Source organism: Lathyrus oleraceus, chromosome 2, assembly GCF_024323335.1.
Source record: "Lathyrus oleraceus cultivar Zhongwan6 chromosome 2, CAAS_Psat_ZW6_1.0, whole genome shotgun sequence".
In the NCBI taxonomy this organism is placed as follows: domain Eukaryota; kingdom Viridiplantae; phylum Streptophyta; class Magnoliopsida; order Fabales; family Fabaceae; genus Lathyrus; species Lathyrus oleraceus.
The window spans coordinates 5,539,136-5,551,189 of NC_066580.1; the positions used below are offsets into that span (position 1 = coordinate 5,539,136).

Here is a 12,054-nt window from a genome sequence, read left to right on the forward strand (position 1 = left end):
TTATTTTTCTTAAACCTGTTCAGAATCTGAGATGTTAAGCTCAGATTCCGATCCAAGTAAGACTCTGAATCATATCAGAGTTTGGCTTCAGAGTTTGTTGCACTGCAGAATATAAATGCATGAGTAAATAAATAGACACATAATATATCAGGGTTCCTCTTGAATCGGTAGTATCATAGTCCCCATGCAGAACAAAAGATTTTCACCATAATCACTCAGATTACAATTTTCTCAATCAAACTAGAAAACAACTTCTGCTTAAGCCCTCAAGAAAAAGACTTCTTTTCCTGAACTACCCGTCTAAGACTTCCTGCTAAATCTCACAGAAAGAGACTTCTGCTTAAGCCCTCAAGCAAAGAGACTTCCTTGCATAAACTACCTGTACAGAACTTCATGCTCAATCTCACGAAAAGATTATATTTTGATTTGGGGTCACAATTGGTTGTATGATAGTTCTTCGTTGGTAACTTCTTGGTCAAATATTTTGTTAATAGATCATTTGAAGCTCTTTGATTTGATGGTTTATGATGGGAAACGGTTGAATACATATTTTATCCATACACTTGTTCGATTAGAAGAAGAGAAATAAAAATCTTAAAATTTCCTTATTTGAAGTTGTTTGTGTTGACAAAAGAGTGTGGAAGTTTGAAAAGAATGACATTTATTCAATTCATAGTGTCTGTCATTATTTTATAGAAAAATATAATGATACAACTCATCTTAAGGTTCGTGAGAACCGATAGCTCCTTTGAAAATTAAAAACTCATGTGTGAGTAAAAAAAAATTGGCGCTCATGTAGGAATTGTGTTCCTACAAGAAAATGGTTGATAGATAAAGGATTTCAATGTCAAGACTATTGTGGAGATGGCTTAGAAGATGACAAATATCTTGCCTTCTATTGTAAAAAAAATGAGTGTTGGGAGTTAGTCGGATTATGGCCTATTATACAATACGAGGCGATTGATAATATCTCCTTCACAGGTATAATTTTCTCTCTTTTTCAAGTTCCAAATCAAGATCAACCGGCTTTATTTTTTGTCATTATTTGGATTATTTTGAAGGGTAGAAATAATTATATTTGAAACCACATAGAATATTTAATAGAAATAATTTGTGATTATGCCTTTTACTTGTTTATGGGATGGAGAAATGTGCAAAAGAATTCAAGCGAGAAGCTCTAACCAAAATGAAACTCTTATAATTAATTATTGGAGAAAATCTTCGACCGATCATCTCAAATGCAATATAGACACATCTTTCTCTATGACCTTTGACTTTTAATAAGGTCGAGATAGGCGTTTGTGTGCGACATAAAGAGGAGCAGTTTGTGGTAGATTTTACCTATTAGCGAGGTGGATGCGGGGAGGCTTTAGACCTTATAACAATTATTAATATAATTGGTGTCTGAGCTCAATTTGAATGGTGGGTGTAATATCCTAAATTTTATCCCAAAAATTTTCATCCTCTCATGCTTCTTTTTTTTTCATCATTTGTAAAGATATTTTGCAAAAGCCAACTAAAATACTAAAAAATCAACTTTCATTCAAATCATGTGCATCATTTCAAATCAATTTATTCCATTCATCATATGTATTTTGCATAATTAAAAAAGAAAGTCAAAAATCAACACAAAAATAATGTTAAAGTTGCCTAAAAATTTACTCTATTTTGCATCATTTTTCATTTATCATATGAATGAAATAGCAAAAATAATAAAGCTCATTGTATCATGACATGCATAGGATGGTGGTTCTTCATCACTTTGATTCTAAGCACTCCATGCAATACATGGGGAATAAAAGGAAGTGAATGTTATCCAAGGGTCAAACAAAACCAAGGGTCAAAGTGATGTTTTTAAGCACTCCATGTGTTTTTATTGCTCCATGGGTCCATTCTGTTCCATCAAGAAACGAAAACACATAAGATACCATGCTCACCACTTGTATCCAAGGGTCAAACAAAACCAAGTGAAAGGGGAGGTTCGGAACTGAATTAAGAGAAAGAATCGTGATGTTATTCATCACAAGCACTGTAATATCAAACATTGCATCATAACATTCACATAGCATCATTAAGGTATGTTGTTTAAGGTTCTCCAACATCTTCTATTCCCTCGTATACTAAAGAAAACATCTTCTATTCCTTCATATACTAAAGAAAACCTTCTTTAAGTTATGTTTTTATACGATAAAACAAATGGAACAGAATGGACCCATGGAGCAATAAAAATGTCATTTTATTCTATTGCGTAGATATTTCAGGATGGAATAGAACAATTTTGTCATTCCATCCAAATCGAAGTGTACAAAAGTCATTGGAATGTTATAGAATAGAACGGAATACATTCCATCTATTTTTAATTAATCCAAACAACAGATCATAATTTTATACCATTTCAATTCATCTCATTTCATTCCATCAATCCAAACATAGTCTAAATGGTGTGTGAAAGAGTTTCATTCCTCTACTTTTCTTCTTTTTTTCCTCACATCTGTACAATCTTGTATTTGAGCTTCACTAAGTCTGAGTGAAAAACAACATGTTTAACCAATCGGATATGTTTATAAAGTTATGAACGATGATGTTTATAAAATATATATGCAGAATTAAACATGTTAATCAAAAGCAAAAAATTTAAAAAGTATAATAATACATATGCTAAAATGCATCCATCCACCCCAAGCTCTCCATTTAGAAGCTTAATACTTATAGTCCTTAACATGCAAGCTCTCTGAAGCCAACCCAGTTCCACTTCCACCACCATACTTTCCCAAAGTAGCCTCAGAATTGGCCTTGCATCTTGCCAGAAACACATCTTGAGCTTTGCCCACATTCTCTTTCTTTCCAGACCATGTCTTGAGTGTGCTTTGCTGCAGTGCTCTCCCAAATGAGAATGAAAGTGTCCATGGCTTCACAACATCAAACTTATTCATTGCATTCAGGTTCAGTGTAGCTTGTTCTTCACTTTGTCCTCCAGACAGAAAAACTATCCCTGGTACCGCAGCTGGGACAGTTCTGCGCAATGCATTGACTGTGTACTCACCAATCACCTCAGGTGATACCTGCACACAAAAATGCATATTGTTTGTTTTCCAAGTTAATAACGTCGCAGTAATATACTTCATCAGTCCCGTTGATTTCTTACATTTTGTCGACGCATAAGTAGAAACTAGCAATGTGACAAAAACGTCAGTGACCTAATTATTTTCACTCACATGAGAGACCTCAGACAAAAGATTGGTGATTTACTCTTCTTCAAAATTGAGTGTTACCTTTGGGCTATCAGAACCGGGGGTGACCATGTTGGGCTTGAGAAGAGTTCCTTCAAGAAGGACATGTTGATCATTCAGTGCCTTGTAACAGGCTGCAAGCACAGTTTCAGTAACAGCAGCGCATTTGGCGATGTCATGAGATCCATCGGTTAAAATCTCGGGCTCAACAATAGGCACGAGGCCATTCTCCTGGCAAATGATGGCGTAGCGAGCCAAGCCCTGTGCGTTTTGCTGGATAGACAACTCAGAGGGCTCATTGGGGCCAATCTTGAGGACTGCACGCCACTTGGCAAAGCGCGCTCCAGCCTTGTAGTACTGCTGGCATCTAGCTCCAAGAGAGTCAAAGCCTTGTGTTGTTGTTTCACCATCTGTTCCAGCCAATTCAACAACACCCTTGTCAACTTTGATGCCTGGTATGACATTGTTCTCTTGGAGAATTTCAACAAAAGGCTTCCCTTCTGAGGACTTCTGGTAAAGAGTTTCCTCGAAGAGGATGACACCAGAGAGGTATTGGAGTGCATTAGGAGAAGTGAAAAGAAGTTCGCGAAGAGCTTGACGGTTGGCCTCGATGTTCTCAACGTTGATGCTTGCTAGACGCTTGCCAATGGTCCCTGTGCTCTCATCAGCCGCCAAGATACCCTTGCCAGGAGTAGCTATGTACTTGGCATTCTTGATAAGCTCATCTTGAAATGAAAACCACAATCAATTATTATTACATAAACTTGATGATGATGATGATGATTGAAATCAAGGTAACTTCTTCGACATGACAAGAATCATTATGATTCGGCACTTTAAAATTACTAGTGTATTTATGCTAGCAACACTTATTTTAAAACATTTTTTATACACTAAAATGGCAGTTATTTTGTAAGTGGAAAGATTGACATGCTTGTAGTACAATGAATAACTGCTATGTGTATGTTTAGTAAGAGTGAGTATGCTTAAATTAGAAGAAGAAAGGTCAGAATGAGATTACCTGCATACTTTCCAACAAAGGCAGACATGCTTTGAAATTGATATTGTATGGCGGGAAACAAACAGATAACAGACGACAGCACAAAAACTGAGGTTAGGCAATACCAAAGTTATATAGATAAACCACTAAAGGAATATACCAAGAACTTCCTACCCAACCAATGCAAAGACAACATGTGTCCAGTGGTTTAGCCTAAGGAAGTTTATCACTCTTGGATAGAGCAATGAGTGATCCTTCTTCTTGCCAAGTGGCAACTCATCCTTTTCAATAATACCAATATATTTCAGTAACCTCATAAAAGATAAAAAAGAAATTTTGTGGTCATGTTCATCATCAACTAGGACTTGTTTCTATCTGAAAATATCAAGCCTACATACAAATTGAGATATTAACCTAAAGGATAATATCCTAGTATGTGGGTTGTTTGCAGAACTCTGTCTCAGCCACATTTAAAAAAAATTAGTCTTTTTCAGAATCAAGTTTAACATTCATGATACATGTACATGCATGTAACCCACACCTGCATATCTTCCTCAATTGTGAGTCAGATTGAATAGAATTAAATAAGCAAGTGAATGCGAAGACCTATAACTTTGCAGACAAAGAAATTGTACAACTCCAATAAAATAAAATTATTATCATTTCTATAATTATATGAAGTATAAATCTCGGACTTCATGAACACGTATCATGATAAATCAGTATCGGCTGAGAATAACTTGAAAGAAAAATTCTGGTATAATAACAAAAGATTATACAAAATTTGCATTGGAGAATTCCAACTATGTGCATTAAATAAAGAAAAACAAGGATTGTGATCAAAATTGATTTAAAACTAGCACGCAGATCCCGGCAGAGTCACAATTCAGTAAAGTCTAATCTCTCTCATTAAATAATGATCAACCAAAAAATATTGTGGTTTTTCCCGAGAATAATTACTGTGAACGGGCTTCCACCTTGCTGGTCATCACCATCTGTTCCAGAGTATCAATTCCCAAACCCATCATCTTGGGAATGAGGTGGGAATCTTCATACGGACCAATCAGTGGAATCTTCAGCAGATTGTGCTAGGTTGACCAGAGGCTGAGAATCAGGTAACGGAGCCGAAGTAACAGGGTTTGATGCAGTGGAAGAGATGGTGAGGGCCGCAGTAGCTAGGGTTTGCTTGCAAAAATGCTCAAGATGAGCTTTGTGACGCAGGAGTAAGGTTTCAACTTTTTTGATGGAGACAGAAACAAATTTTCCACTTAAAAGTCTGATTGTAAATTACGTCAAGATGTTTGCGAACTGAAATTGGTTCACAGATGGCTTTAATTGAACTAATTAGAGTTTGAATGAGCAGGAGAAAATCAGAGACAGAATAATCTTAGATGTCAAAACATTTATCCTCGGAAATCTTTTGCAGACCACATGCACACCTTGAGGTGCCTGGCAAGACAAGAGAAAGTGTAAATCACTGGATACAAGAAAAGACGGGCAAGAGAAAATAATGAAAAAAGCAAGATGTGCGTATGAGATAAAGATAGCAATAACTTCCTGACATGGATTGAGAAAATATAATATTGGACTCTGGTACATCCTTAAAATTAAAGAAATTGCTTGAACAGCAGAATTACCTGATATTATAAGGTTAATCAAAACGAAAAAAAAAAAAAAATAAATGTCAATTTTGAATCGCCCTAATTCTGCTAACTGCTGCATAACTTAAAGTTGCAGTTGCAGTAGGCGGCTGATGATGGTTCATGTGCATTTTTACATGCAATAAATCATTTAGAGACTGCTCGACTGCTAACAAAATGAAGGACTAAACCAGAAAAAAATTGGTCCATGTATGATTTCTAAAATGGACAAAGCAATGGATAACCAGATCCAAGAACAGCAGACACTAAGTAAAGATAAAATGCCTATTTTCACTTTCCATTCGATAACTATGATTTATCTCTCATATGAAAGTTCAAACTCAATAGCTATGTGTATCTATCGTATCACCAAATTAGATTTAGATAAGTACACACTACAATGTTTAGCATGAAATTGACTTACACAATATAAAAGGTATTGAAGCAATTTTTACATTGATTTAATTTTGTATTGACCATCAAAAACAAAAGAGTAACTGACTTGTTTAAAAACTGAAATATTCATCTTGTGTTGTTCATGCATCAGTTAGCACAAAACACGCCTTAGACCAGCTTTAAATTAAACATACATTACAAGAATGACACACCTGTGCCTAAGATAGGATCCAACAGCAGCACATGCCTATCTGAGATATCATTTGGAAACTTCTCATATATTTGTTGCTCAATAATCAAGGGATGAGTTAGGCATTATGAAAGGAAACAAATAGAAACATATACTAATTCTGAAGCATATATGCAGATACAAAACCTGCTGAATGTCACCTTCTCTACGAATAAGAACTTTTACAATCTTGATACCTGTGCAGCAATGCTCGTAAAGCCTATGTTTTCACCACTGAAATTAGATCATTTTATCAAATTTAAGGACATTTTGTGTTTTTCTAAGAAATGAAGTTAATTGAAAAACTGTAGTAATGGGTTCACATCAAACTGATTAGTATGGAAAAAAAACTAGTCTCTTAAAGCATAGTGGGGATAAACCTAGATGATAATTTCAAGGCAAACGAAAAACAATTAGCACATCATGCAAACTAAGCAATTTTCTAATTCCAAACCCAAATCGGCAAAAGATCATCCATTTGTTTATGGAAATGTTTAAGGAGGAATAAGAGAAAACTCATGACAATATTTTCAACCAAAGATGCCAATATTTATAATGGAGACACGATACAAGAACAGCAACCAAGCCTTATCCCACTAAGTAGGGCCGGCTACATGGATCAACTTCCGCCATAATGTTCTATCCAGGACCATGCTTCGATCCAAATCGTTAAACTCGAGATCTTTCTTAATGACTTCTCATATAGTTTTGCTAGGTCTTCCTCTACCTCTAGTTGTTTAACTCCTCTCCATGTGATCTACTCTACTTACCACAGAATCTGCAGGTCTTCTTTCTACATGCCCAAATCATATGGAGAAAATATAAAGCCATTCCCTACCTTTGACTCGACATTGACTCATTCCAGGGAAAACAGGCTTTTGAGCAAAACGGAAATCATCACACACTGCTAGTACCCTGCAGTTAAAAATGCATAGATAAAGTCTTTTCTGAAGCTATCATGGCAGAGCTTTGTCTATTTGGTTGATTGGTATCAATTTCTTATAGTTTCTTTGTTGTATTTGATACAATCTTTTGATGTTAAATTGATCTATATGTATATCACTCTAAAATTGTAAATAAATTAAAATTCTTAGGGAGTATTTTATGTAATATGATAGAATGTATGAAACATCTGCAAACAGCAAAATATATTCACAAAAATTCACCCAGGGAAAGAGGACCGCAGATTCAAATGCCCTGGTATTGCAGTTTTTCAGTATAGAAACTACTGATTAACATCATGAACAATAGACTAACGAGTATAATTACACGATAACCATTGATTCCGATTCTGTCAATAAGTATCTCTTTGACATGGAAGTCAAACTGCAGTTTGATTTGCAGTATTTCCATGTTGTCCAAGATACAACAGGCTAATCAAATCGAAAACAAGGGCAAGAACAGTTCAAAAAAATGGCAGCACTTAAGAAACCAGAAAGTGGTGAGTGTGGACCCTTAAAGGAACAAAAACCACAAGCCGACGATATCATTATTTGGGGGGAGGGGGGGTATTACCCTTAAAGGAACAACTACTACAAGATATCTTTTCTGAAGCTAACATGGAAGGTATCTATTTGTTGGATTTGGTTGATCAATATCAATTTAGATACAATCTGAGGTTAAATTCATCCACATCTATATCACTCCAAAAAGTAAGTAAAAATATCCTTAGGGCCTATTTTATGTATATGAACATAATATATGAATCATAAGCAAATAAATTCACAAAATGTGTCAAATGTTGACCAGGAGGCAGAGTACCACAGTCAAATGCCCTAGTGGTTTCATCCTTTCCATGGACTTCCTTGCTAATCATAAGAAGCAAGGAATCATTTAATTTTAAATAACACCAACACAATGGAAATCAATGAATCATCATTCTCATATTCTCATCCGCTTCAAACATCAGTACAGCCACATTCATCTCACAAGTTCATACCCTTTACTCATTCCTAAAGAAAGGCAGATCCTTAACAAGTTACCAATATATTACAAATTTACAAGTAGGAGCCAACAAGATTCAGGTTTGAAAGGAAAAAAACAGTGTTCTCAATTCTCAATTATGCAAGGTCATCATCATCAAGCAGTCATTTGGTTAAAATAAAATAAAATTCTATAATAATAATAATAATGAGATAGCAAGAAATGACATGGATATGTATATGAACCACACATTAATCAACATTACGATCATAAAGAGATTAGCTCACTAATCTCTTTATGTTAATTTTCATTTCACTTGGTGCAAAAATTTACTGTCATAATGGAGTTTCAAATTTTCATAACAGTAACAAACAAGCTATTGACAAAATAATCAGGGAAATGTCATTTCATAAAAGCTTTAGCGAAATCCACTATTTCCTTCAATAGTTTTCTGATCTTCCTGGACTTCTTATGTTTTACCTTTTTGGTCAGGAGAGGCATTTCCCTGATGGGGCCTGGGGGTAAACCCTCTTTCAGTGCACTTCCTCTGGGTGTAGCAGAGGGGGGAATTCTCAAGATCTGAGGAGGTAAAGGAGTGTGTTGCTTCCAGACCAAGTTACTTTCCATGGAAAATTTTACTTTCTTGGAACTATTCTCTGCACTCTTTGCTACTGCAGAGACATCTTCCACATCTGCAGTGTTCAAATCAAAATCCTGAGATGTCTCTCCTTTAGAGTTCTCTGTTCTCTTTCTCTTCTTACATACAACCCCCTGAGATGTCTCTCCTTTAGAGTTCTCTATTCTCTTTCTCTTCTTACATACAACCCCAGTAGCAACACCATCATGCGAACTTGCTTCAGCATCACTCTTCTTAATCTTCCTCTTGTTCTTTTTTGGCTTATTCACTTTGTCAACAGAATCCAGCACTACCCGATCAACAGAGTCAGGAATGGAAAACTCGAACCCAGAATTAGAAACATCCTTCTCCAGCTTCAAGAACTCATTGCTCAATTCAAACAAAACCTTTCTATTCCTCTGAACACAACCCGGATCAGAAGCCAACTCAAATAACTTGGAAGAAAAACCCATGACCAACGCTATTGTTCCCAAATTCACAACATGACCATCACCACGACCACTTTTCTTAACCTCCAACAAAATTCTCCCATTCATCAACAACACATCAAAAAAACCACTCTTAATCTTCCCTAACAAAACCTTATCAAGCAATTTAACGACAGCAGAGAAAAACGGTTTAAAAAGCACTTCTAAAACACTCAACTTAACCGGAAGAAAAGGCATAAGCTCTTGAAGAAAAACAGAAGCAACATAATAATTAACACTTTTTCCCTTAACAAACTTATCTTTAGCAGAAAAAGTAGACTTATCCAAACAATTCATAAAAAGATTAACCAATTCCAAATTCCACGAATTCTTATCAAGTAAAGAGAAAGCGTTGGATATAAAGCTACGAATAAGGAGATAGAATTTGTGTAACCTAACGGAATTGATACCGGACCATTCACGACGCATGGTGAGGAAGAATGTGGAGAAATACTGAAGCGAGCGAGAAGGATGACGGAATGTTGAGAGAAATGAAGCGATGCGATCGATGAGGTCGGCTTGAACGAGAGATTTGTCGGAGCGATAAAAGCAGTAGAAGATACCTTTCCATAGTTTTTTGGCGACGTTTCGAGGGAGAAGGTGTTGGGAACGCCATGATTTTAAGAGAATGCGGAGAGATTTGCCTCTTGAAAATTTCTGAGAGGAAGCTAGTTTTACCGACGGCGAGGGTTTAACTTCTGACGACGGCATGCCACAAGGAAGAAGAAGAAGAAAAGAGAGAAATTGAAGTTTTTATTTTGATTTTGATTATACTTGGTGATTTAAATATTGGGTTAAATATAATACCATATTTTAGTAACAATTTATTTTAATAGATATAAAAAGATATGAAAAAAATTAATGCATAATATATGCTTAAATTATTACAAAGTTAAAAAATTACTAATTTAATACCTACATAGTAAAAAATTATATTAATAGAAATTAAAAATGCTAATGTTAGAAAATATATTTTATCATGTTTAAACGGTTGTACTAGAAATTTTTATAAAAATAATTCATTTCTTTAAAGAAATTCCAAAAATATATCTGGTTTCAAAAAAAATCTTAAACTACCTCACTTTTAGGAGGAGTCGTCAATTGAATTGGAGACTCCTCTTAAAACTTGAATGGAGACGCCAATTGGATTGGTTATGGCAGGTGTCCTAGCCAATCCAATTGGCGCCCCTGTGTAGGGCTTAAGAGGAGGCGTCAATTCAATTGGAGACTCCTCCTAAAATACAATTTTTGTGTTATAAATAGACGCGTTGTGTGAGTAATTGTTCCACATCTCATATAATCATTTGGCAATCATGTTTGGTGTTCCTCACCGATACGGAAAGGTGATTTATGCGATAGACAAACCTCAGATGTTGATGTTATTCTGGAACATCACTACGTTCGATCAACTGAAGAGGGAGTTGGTTCGTTGGTTAGATTGGAAAATACTAGAAGGGAAAAAAATTAGAAGTATTGAGAGACTTGACAGTATCTTTGGTTGGGTGTGAATGAAGACCGATAAGGATGGTAGGGAAATGATGTTCGGTCGAGACGACATCAACTTGATTATTGTAATCAATTAGAAATATTTCTATTTTCAGATAGCTTATTTTGTACTGATGTTTGTTGTGAACCTCGTTGTTACAAAAACTTAATGATATATAATGACTGAAGGTTACAAAAAATAAAAATGTTACAAAAAGCTTAAGACCTAAATGATGTTCCTCGATTGGGACAGTTGTTCTTGTTGTGTCCTGGTTGACGACAGATACTACATAATCTTATCATTTTATTTGTGGAATCCATCTCTGTTCTGATACGTGTGCTGTTTGGCCTTCCTTTTTTCTTTCTATGCATCTCATCATTGTGCCAAACAATATCACCTTCATACACCCAACCCCAATACCAAGAGCATACCTCATACCACCACCAACAAATTGACCATCAACCTGAGACTCAACATCGCTTCGCACCCACCCCATCACCCTACCAAAGTCGCATAAGCCAGAACACCCAACGATCATTCAACACCAACCGTCCCTCCTCCTACCGTAGCCAAGAAGCCCAAACCTCACAAAACCAAAACATCCAACAACCATATCTCTACCAAACATCTCAACAACCTTTCCAACCTTTCCTCGACGCATCGTTCACACCCATGTCTCCCTTCAACCGTCCCGGTCGTCCATCAATGAGTCAACCGCATCCCAACTTCTCTGGCATGGTGTCGCACCTCGAAAAATGCGATCCCTCGCGATAGGACGCGGAAAAAAATATTCGAAACAGAGTCGCCACCGAACTTTATTCATTCCAATGAAGGAATAGGAAAATATCGAAAAAACCTTTAAAAATAAGAACAATGGTCATCGCAACCATATTCGGGTTCGGGAGTCGATTACGTAAGGGGAAGGTATTAGCACCCCTTACGTCCGTTGTACTCAACGGGAACCTCTTAGTCTGATTTTGCTATTTGACTGTTAATTGACTGTTATTCTGATTGCTTCGAGTGATTAGAACTGATGATAGATATGG

At 36.0% G+C, this 12,054-nt stretch overlaps 2 protein-coding genes across 5 annotated transcripts; both read right to left on the bottom strand.

The window, feature by feature from the left end:
• Window positions 1–2,380: 2,380 nt before the first annotated feature.
• On the bottom strand, window positions 2,381–4,512 carry LOC127117545 (fructose-bisphosphate aldolase, cytoplasmic isozyme 1). Its single transcript, NM_001427407.1, has 3 exons — window positions 4,252–4,512; window positions 3,273–3,955; window positions 2,381–3,062 (listed from the first exon to the last, which is right to left on the bottom strand). The coding sequence occupies exons 1-3, from the start codon at window positions 4,277–4,279 to the stop codon at window positions 2,700–2,702; spliced, it is 1,074 nt and encodes a 357-aa protein (NP_001414336.1). The 5' UTR covers window positions 4,280–4,512; the 3' UTR covers window positions 2,381–2,699.
• Window positions 4,513–4,942: 430 nt separating this feature from the next.
• On the bottom strand, window positions 4,943–10,295 carry LOC127117544 (uncharacterized). 4 transcript variants are annotated; one of them, XR_007801988.1, is made up of 3 exons: window positions 8,899–10,295; window positions 6,479–7,410; window positions 4,943–5,867 (listed from the first exon to the last, which is right to left on the bottom strand). XR_007801988.1 is itself a non-coding variant. In XM_051047599.1 (3 exons), exons 1-2 carry the CDS (start codon window positions 10,231–10,233, stop codon window positions 5,838–5,840), a joined length of 1,365 nt encoding a protein of 454 aa, XP_050903556.1. In that variant the 5' UTR covers window positions 10,234–10,295; the 3' UTR covers window positions 4,943–5,679; window positions 5,793–5,837. The 4 variants fall into 4 exon arrangements, 3 of the variants coding, with proteins under 3 accessions (XP_050903556.1, XP_050903554.1, XP_050903555.1); XM_051047599.1 differs by lacking the exon at window positions 6,479–7,410 and having other exon boundaries at window positions 4,943–5,679; window positions 5,793–5,867; XM_051047597.1 differs by lacking the exon at window positions 6,479–7,410 and having other exon boundaries at window positions 4,943–5,679.
• Between the last annotated feature and the right edge of the window lie 1,759 nt (window positions 10,296–12,054).